Genomic DNA, 8523 nt, shown 5'->3' on the forward strand with positions numbered 1-8523 from the left:
CTGTCTGGGTATAACTTGATAAATAATGTCCCGTGTCTCTTAAGACTCGAATCGCTAAACTCATTATTGACAATGATGAAGCAACTTTAACGTAGTAGCCGAAAAATTGCAAGTCTCGAAAAATGAAAGTTTTGAAAATCCGCAGTTCTGATACGAGTTTCCTATGCGCCCGGACGAGTTCTATCGATTTCTCCTAAGACTGGAAACGCTAGAGTCATTATTGACTAGGATACAGCTTCTTCACTTTAAGTGAAGAAGACGAAAAATGAAAAGTCCCGAAAAGTAAAAATTTTCAAAATCCGCAGTTCTGACTATTATCTGAAAATGCTAATATGACATGGGGTTTGCATTGTCTACATGAGAAAAGTTGATATAAAAATATCATGCAGATAATTTATGTGAATTTTACAGCACAATCCTGAAAAATAGGCGTAGCATCATAGACATAGAAGATCATCTATGTCTATGCGTAGCATACATACATATACAAGCACAAAGTGGTGACTTTATCGGCAGTGTCAGAAGATGCATAGCAAAATAATTCCAAAAGTATAAAAAATGGGCGTAAAGGCGCGCAAAACAGTCTCTTGAAATGGTATCAATTGTAGAACCACTAATTTTCTCTCTGGTAGGCCAACTCTGAAAAAATAGAAAAAATTTCGTTATATACATATCTTAATCATTTAATATCTAATTATTTCTCTCAAAATACAATTAGACACTACATGATTGAAACATATACATATAACTATGGGTAATCCATATCTCATGGTAAAAGACTGCATCATGAAATAAAACTCACACCGTACATTGTTGAGTGAGAAATTGTAACATATTATGTAACGATGCTCGGTATTCACTGGGGAACATTTTCCGTGACCGTCTGCCGATAAAAAATGTTTCATTACCGACTTATGTCGCTATAAACCACTTCACCCTGGATGTTGGCGATACTGATTTGACAGTTGGGTTAAGTGTACAGAGCTACCATCCAGTATGTAAACAAAATTGTTTATATGGTAACGGCAGGAAAGCGACGTGTGGGCGAAACGAAAATTATGCGGTAAAGAGACACATCAGTCGGATGTCCCGAAACGTTGCCTTTTTTCCGAAATGTAAATTATAAATGCAGCAGAGTGACAATATTCGGCAGATACCGTTCTTTTCAGAAGGATGAAAGTAACGACGTTAAAGGGCATTTTTCCCGACCCTAGTAAGTAATATCATTAAACCTTTTATTAAACAGTCGTTCAGAAGCTCAAAGGAATAGATTTTGTGTTCATAAAATGCTGCAAAAAAGAAGTCCAAATTTGTACGCACGACAAATATAATTAATAACACACGGCATACTTTGCTTGTTGCTGCTAGAGCCAGTCAGGAGGAAGAACTTTATTCAGGAAAACGTGAAAAACCTTCGGCGAATGGAGCAATGCTTCCAAGCGAGCAAAGAGGTGGAGGAGCTACAAAAGTTACAATTACACAAACATCATAAGAGTACAGACAAGTATCAGAAAGTATCCGCAAAGGTGGTCACTAGTTTTCGAGACAAGAGGAAACATGAGAGTCATACTGTCGATCAAGTGTCAAGTGATAAGGTGGTAATTGACGAACAGGCTCAAAATGGGACCAATGTATTGGAGTACAATAGGAAGCAAGCTGCTTCTACCAAAAAGGTTCTTGAACCAGAAATGATTAATAATATACCGAGCAGACAAAGGAGAACTGGCAAGCATAAGAATCAGCAGAAATTGCAACCAAAGGTTTCCTCAGAACCAAATGTCGTACACAAGTTCGATAACGCTACACATAGTTTAGATGTACAAAATACTGGTAAATGTAAAAGTCAGGGTGTTCAGACTTTAGATACGGATCAGTTGGAAAGTATATATTCTGAAGGTGTCATTCGGTAGGTATATTTGAAACATAGATTTAATACTAAGAAAAAATACCTATAATGTACGTTACGGTGGGATAAACTAGAAATAAAAGACTTGGAAATAGAATTCTCAATACTTTTCATCTGCTCATTTTTTTTCTTGATTCAAGAGTTGTCTTTTTTTTATACATAATTTGCGTTTTCTTTTCACTTTAAAATAATTTAATTAACTTTTTAATTATTAACACTAATTTCCCAATTAATAATGTTAACCATAGAATTAGCAAATAAGATTTTATATCTCTGAGCCATTTTTCTCTTGACTGATTTTTGTCAACAGGTATCCATCGAAGAACGTTACAAAACACGAAACTGCGAACAATGGCGATTTAAATAAGCAAGAGGATAAGACCTCGCGGAAACAATCTGATTCTCCTACAGATAGAGGTGATATGCATGGTCTCGAAGACTTGCAGAAAGTCGATTTACGAAAGTCTGCGTCGCCGACATCTAAAGAAGAGATCGATTTTATCAAATTGAATAAAGAGCGCACTTCTGTTGCCAATAAGTTGATGACGCAACTTAATAATGGAGTACCACCTTCGAATTATCGCAAGGGAGTTGTGCCCAAGTACGATGTTACAACTACTTTTCTTTTCAGACTTTAAACTAAATCTTCCTATCATTTTCCTATTTCTCAATCGACTTTTTTACAGTACATTTTCTTAGCTTAACATTTTACTTAGCTACACCAAGAAATCTTCAAATATACGTTTATATACCTATAAATGTAATTACAAATATATTCTTATATATACAATTCTTATAATTACAAATAAATATAGAAAATACGGTACAGTGCAATTTACTGCAGTAATGAAAGATTGAATATTAATTAAATCATTTTTTCAACAGATATCTTCGAGATAGAAAGGAAGCACAAGAAAAGGAGCAAAAGGCCAAAACCGAAGCATTGCATTCCGATTGTCCAGACGGTCACGTGCCCTTACCTGACAACGAGCGCAAGGAGACGTTACGATTATTAAAAAAAAGTGCGTACCTGTGGTATCTAATGAAGTTTAACAATGACATTATTTATTTCATTAATATTTGATTCAAATTCACTGGATTGTGTTTCCGGAATGCAGATTATCAAGATTACGTCAATGAATTAAACATGATGCCTATAAAAACGGATACTCTCAGAGCGCAAAGGCGCAAGATTGAGATAGAGAAGCAATTGAGTAAGCTGGAAGAAGGGATTAAAGTGTTTTCGCGTCCAAAGGTTTACGTGAAGATAAATGCGTAAATTGTGTTGCTTCGATCAGAATGTAATGTATACGTTTAGAAATATTGATTGTCCGTCCGTGTTGTAATCCAAAACGTATATTGTTTCAAGACTCCAATGTGACAAAATGTGATTGCATCCTGCAAACTAGCGAAAACTACTTGCATGTACATACTTCTCATCAAAATAGCCAATTTTGCACATACATATATAAAGATGGACTAGTTCAATCTGACTACGTCTAGCATTTAAAGAAATTCTAGAAATAAAGAAAAATACATTGAATACTATTTTCATACAAGCACAGTCTGGATTTTGCTAGCAGCTGTAGATGGGGACATCACCTATTAAAAATATAATAAATATTTTATTTAATAAACTAACATTTCACAGTATTATTTTGTAACCCGTTCATTCTGAATGTAAGTCTTGTCAATGGTGTGCACAAAGGATATTGGATCGAAATGCAGTCTTCCCAAGTTGTAAAACACCTCTTCATTGTCGTACCACTTTCTTATATTAAACTCTTTAAAGAATATCATTATCTCCCTTTCTGCGGATTTTGTCGAATCTAGAGCGAATAACATAAATGTCCTTTTAATACAAAGTTCTGCACTCCGTCGAGTATGTACGATATTGTGGGGTAATTACCAGATCCGTGCGTGGCATTTCTAGTATCCGAAAGGCCAAACATTCCCCTGATAGTATCCTGGGCATTATATTGCGCCTGATAGGTCTTGGTGGGGCCCATCAGCTGCCGCCACTTGGCGACAGCGTTGTGACGCGTCAGAATGTGAACGTCGGATGGACCGCTGCACATGAAAGTCAAGAGACGGTTGTAAAAGAACTTGCTTTTGTGCTCCTCGTAAAACAGCTCGGCCTCCTCGCGAGAAAACGTCGCCCTGCGCGATCTGACAACTTTGAAATTATTGTCGATTATTAAATCGCGAATCTTCTGGAAAAATCAGCGTAAACTCTGGTCATTAAAATTCTCCACATCTCGCTTCTACAACGCTAATCGCTCGTCGCTGTCCTGCGGAGCCTAAACCTGCAGCTCCGCTCCGCGGAAAGCGAAGTTAGGTTAGGTTCGTACCTGTAGAGCGAACGGGGATTTGACGACGTGCGGCTTGAGTATCGCCAATGTTAACTGAAGACAATTTCTCGACTGCATGTCAACATCCTGCGGCTCGTCTATAAATCAAAGAAGCTACGCGACATTACGTTACGACACGCACGACGCTTGAAACCCCGGGACGCCGATCATCAACACGTGTTCTCACATGCGCTTTAGTAAAACGCCGCGCGGCGGCGCGCGTCGCGCTCCATTCATAACCAAAGCGGCGGCGGAGATGCCCGATGCGTCTGACTGCAGCGACGACTTCTACTACTGGGCCTCCGAGCAGTTTTCGCAAATATCGATCCTGTCGACGATATTTATGTTTATACGAAAGATATTTGTACATTTTTGTGCTCTGCGCTAACAAAAACGATAAATTCCTTTCGCAACATGACGTTTAATTAATTTAATTCTGTCCGCCCATTAGGAAATAATAGTTTTCAGCAACTTCTCGATTGTCACTCGATCATACAGTCATTTATCGTTCCGTGCTACTAACTTTTTATAATTCGGATATCGTGAGGATTCACGTGAGTTTTGTACGTCGCAGATAAATGGTTATCATTCCGCCGTGTCTCCCTTGATTGGATCAATCGTGAATTTCGCGGGGACGCGATGCAAAAACTGGGCGGAACGGGGCCTGAACTTAAGGAAAACATTGCAGATTTTACTATAGACTGAAGGCCGTTTTGGACTCGGTGAAGACACCGGGGCGGAGTGGAAGAAACACGCGGATACGCAAATATGTACGCTATGCGCAAGTAACACGAAGTAAAGCGGAAAGAAGCGAGAGACTGTAAAGCAAGTAGGATGGGAGAGACAATACGCAAGGCCGCCGAGTTGCCAGTAGTAGAAGCCAGCCACTATCCTCCCTCCCCTGGTCCTCTCGCGCCCCCGCAACCCTTTAGCCCGTCAGACGTATCTGCAACGGTCGATCCTGCCTCCCTTTCTCTCCTGTTGCTCGTCCCGTTGTTCGCCCCCCTCCGCCGCCCGCGTCGTCCTGTCTCTTTCCCTCCTTTCCGTTGCTTGGTATCCTCGGTGATACCGGGAGAGAGCCATTCGAAGTACAATGGCTGGCTATAAATTACCCCCCTGGAAACGCTAGCATTAGATCCTGCCGGATTCACCCTTTATACAAAGCCGCCGCACGCGGGAGGGAAGGAGCTTAATTGAGCGACCTCGATATAGAAATTGCGTATTCGGGGATTTCGTGTCGTTCGAGACTAGTGTCAGCTAGAGAGACTCTCCCTTTCATTTCTTAAATAATTCGAATCGAATGTAATCATATGGAAAGGAAAACCGCTTGATTGGAAAAAAAAATAAATAAAAGCACGTCGTAGAACTCGATCGAGTTCGTAATTTCATGCTTTTCGTATTGTTGTACTAACGCCAAGAAAAGGGAAGATTACAGTTCCAGAAAAGACATAATAAAAATTTACGCTTCCCCTGACAAAGAGTTATATCGTAGAATACTTTATGACGGAGATGGCTGACTGTTCACTAATGATTGACTGCGGGACTGCGGTTTTCGACATAAATATAAAATCAGATAGAAACTATCGCACTTTTTTTAAAATAATCTTACTCGATGTTCATTCTCTCTGCTCGATTCATTCTCTTTTCTTATCTTTATATAGAAATAAAAATTGTAATCTGAAGCTTCGGTTAAATTTTATGAATCTTAAGATGGAAAGTAATAAAAAGACAAAACTTTGGATTTGAGTCCATCCCTATACGGATTCCCGCGGTTCGATTCTTTTTATTTTGGAACACGAGCGCCATTGTGTTCCATCCATCGGGAAAAATCTCACACCTTTCAGATTGATTTATTGCAACTAATTCCTGCCTGAATGGTAATCGCGTATTGCGCCCACTCCGCGGTCGGTCTCGTCGTTAAATTCGTGTACACGTGTGCGCGTATTTACGCATACACAGGCGGGCGAATGTAACGAGAACGAGCGAGCGCGAGTGACAAATTACGAATAAAATATTGATTCGCCCGGTTACATCGCGCGCCGGTTTGTCGGCGCGAGCGTTACGCCGAATTAATGTACCAGCGTATATAATTGCACTGCCGTTCGTATTAATTACCCGTTCGTAAGCTGCGTCAATCTCGAATTGCAGCAACAGCGGCCGTACCTCGGTTATTTCGACAAACTGCATCCGCGAGATCAGTCCCCGTTATATCTTCCTTTCTCGAAAAGCCTATTAATTCGATTAAAACTGACCACTTGCAAACATCAAAGGTGCAGTAAGACGATGATTCTTCGATTATTTCAATTAGTAAAAGTTCTATCGTGTCATGTGTATAATTTAATATTATCATTAATGTGATTAATTTTTAAGTTTCATTATCTCGCGATGCTCGCGATGCTCGTTTCGTTTCACATATTTAAAACATGTGATGCAAGGAAACATCCTGTCACAAGTTTTTTTAAATATTTTTCTCTTTTTCGAAATTTTAATCAAAGGAATAAATTTTATTGAATCGTTAAAAAAGAACTACGAAGATAAATGTATCGCATAAAATTTGTCTTCAATTTTATAGAAGGATTTAAGTTTTAATCTCACGTTGAAAATAATCGGCATCGGTAGAAATCTTAGATGTAAATTTCCAAACAGAATCTGGGAAGAGCCTTGCCAGCTTAAACAAATCGTCCATCACGTTATCGCCGCGGTTATCACCGATGCTCACGATGTATCGTCGGATTATCCGGCTCGTTGACCGCATAGCTATGGTGGTGAACGGATTCATTGAATAAAAGAATACAAATGAGATCGCGAAAAGTTTCAAATCGAATTCCGGTGGAAGTTTTACGAGCGGATTGTCCGTAAAAACGGCGAATCGTGTTTCGTGTTTTCCCAACCCCTTTTCTCTTGCCTGGACCAATTCTAGGTCGCTTCAGTATCTTCTCTTTCTCTCTCGTCCATTCTTTCTTTTCAGTTTTCTCTTATTTTCTACTCCCTTTCTGCGGCTACACGGCGGTAAACGACAACAAACGGCTTCTTTCGGCCTCTCGGAAAAACAACTTTAATCGCCTCTACCCTGCGCGGTTTGGCGCTTGTTACCGAAAAGTGGAACTTTTCGAAGGGAAAAAGCGAAGAGTGGTGCTGGCAGAATAAAGCACAGAGAATGGAGAAACGACTTGAAATGAATACAGGGGATAAGTACGAAATCGATGAAATATATGAACTTGAAGAGAGAGGTCGTATAAGTGATAGCGGTGATAGAAGGTCCGTCTGGAGTCTGAAACAGATTAAATGGAATTACAAAGACTTTATTGCAATTGTCTTGACTTTAAATATTATCTAAATCCCCGGAAGTATTTTTTTACTCAGTAAGAGTATTCAAACAATCATACAGTTTGATTTTACATCAAATATGCACACAAATATTTATTACGCCGAAGAAAGCCGGTTGAGGAGTCAAAAGTTAAAAGGAAGATCTCCTTAGGAAGTTTATTTGCTATGGGCGAATCTTCTTCAGTAACTTTAGTCGTGAACTTTCGCCGGAATGTTTTCTCGCAGCTGCGAAGAATCGCTCTCGAAGCGTTTTTGAATAGTTCGGTGAATTACCGGCAATCAGTCTGGAATTATTTTTTATTAAAACTTTGTGGCACATATAAGTTTAGAATAACGTATAATAATATAAGACTGTGAGAAACTGAAAGAACGATAAACTCATAAGTATCCAAAATTGTAAAATCATTAAATTATTGTGTAATTTAATAATGGACAGCATAATTTTATTGAGATATTATATGCATACACTATTCTTTCATGATATTTTTGTGTGATCAACTTAAGAAGCACAAAATATTCATGTATAGTATATCGAAATGTACTTACATGCAATATATTTAAATATCACAAAAAGTTACTGTTATTTTTAATTCGCAAACGCGAAGAAATTTGAGTTATTGCAATTTTTAAATAATACTCGATACCTATTTACTATTAAGATAAACTACTTATGCATCTTTGTATAAATATAATATATCACCGAAACATTTGTACTTACAAACAAAATAACGAGCATTTTCCCAACTTCTGAAACTGACGGATTAAGTTTCCGAGCATGTATAAAGAAACTTCTCTTATTTCTCAATAATCTCATTAAATACAGCTTTCAGTTGACGGGCAACAATAAATTTCTCGATGTTCTTTGGCAGTTTCGAAATGTTCCCAGCAAACACAGTAATGTAACATATATGTATAAAATACATAATAGCAAGTATCACG

The 8523-nt window shown here is 38.5% G+C and overlaps 2 protein-coding genes across 3 annotated transcripts; one reads left to right on the forward strand and one right to left on the reverse strand.

The window, feature by feature from the left end:
* The first annotated feature begins 936 nt into the window (after positions 1-936).
* On the forward strand, positions 937-3545 carry LOC105564190. Its single transcript, XM_012016400.1, has 5 exons — positions 937-1213; positions 1369-1906; positions 2217-2507; positions 2792-2928; positions 3025-3545. The coding sequence occupies exons 1-5, from the start codon at positions 1174-1176 to the stop codon at positions 3183-3185; spliced, it is 1167 nt and encodes a 388-aa protein (XP_011871790.1). The 5' UTR covers positions 937-1173; the 3' UTR covers positions 3186-3545.
* On the reverse strand, positions 3540-4450 carry LOC105564189 (nucleoside diphosphate kinase 6-like). Of its 2 annotated transcripts, none has more exons than XM_012016399.1 (3): positions 4258-4450; positions 3816-4116; positions 3540-3735 (listed from the first exon to the last, which is right to left on the reverse strand). In XM_012016399.1, the coding sequence occupies exons 1-3, from the start codon at positions 4333-4335 to the stop codon at positions 3560-3562; spliced, it is 555 nt and encodes a 184-aa protein (XP_011871789.1). In that variant the 5' UTR covers positions 4336-4450; the 3' UTR covers positions 3540-3559. The 2 variants fall into 2 exon arrangements, with proteins under 2 accessions (XP_011871789.1, XP_011871788.1); XM_012016398.1 differs by having other exon boundaries at positions 3816-4119.
* Between the last annotated feature and the right edge of the window lie 4073 nt (positions 4451-8523).

The sequence above is a fragment of the Vollenhovia emeryi genome, unplaced genomic scaffold (genome assembly GCF_000949405.1).
Source record: "Vollenhovia emeryi isolate VEMERY1.0 unplaced genomic scaffold, V.emery_V1.0 DF939167.1, whole genome shotgun sequence".
NCBI lineage: Eukaryota > Metazoa > Arthropoda > Insecta > Hymenoptera > Formicidae > Vollenhovia > Vollenhovia emeryi.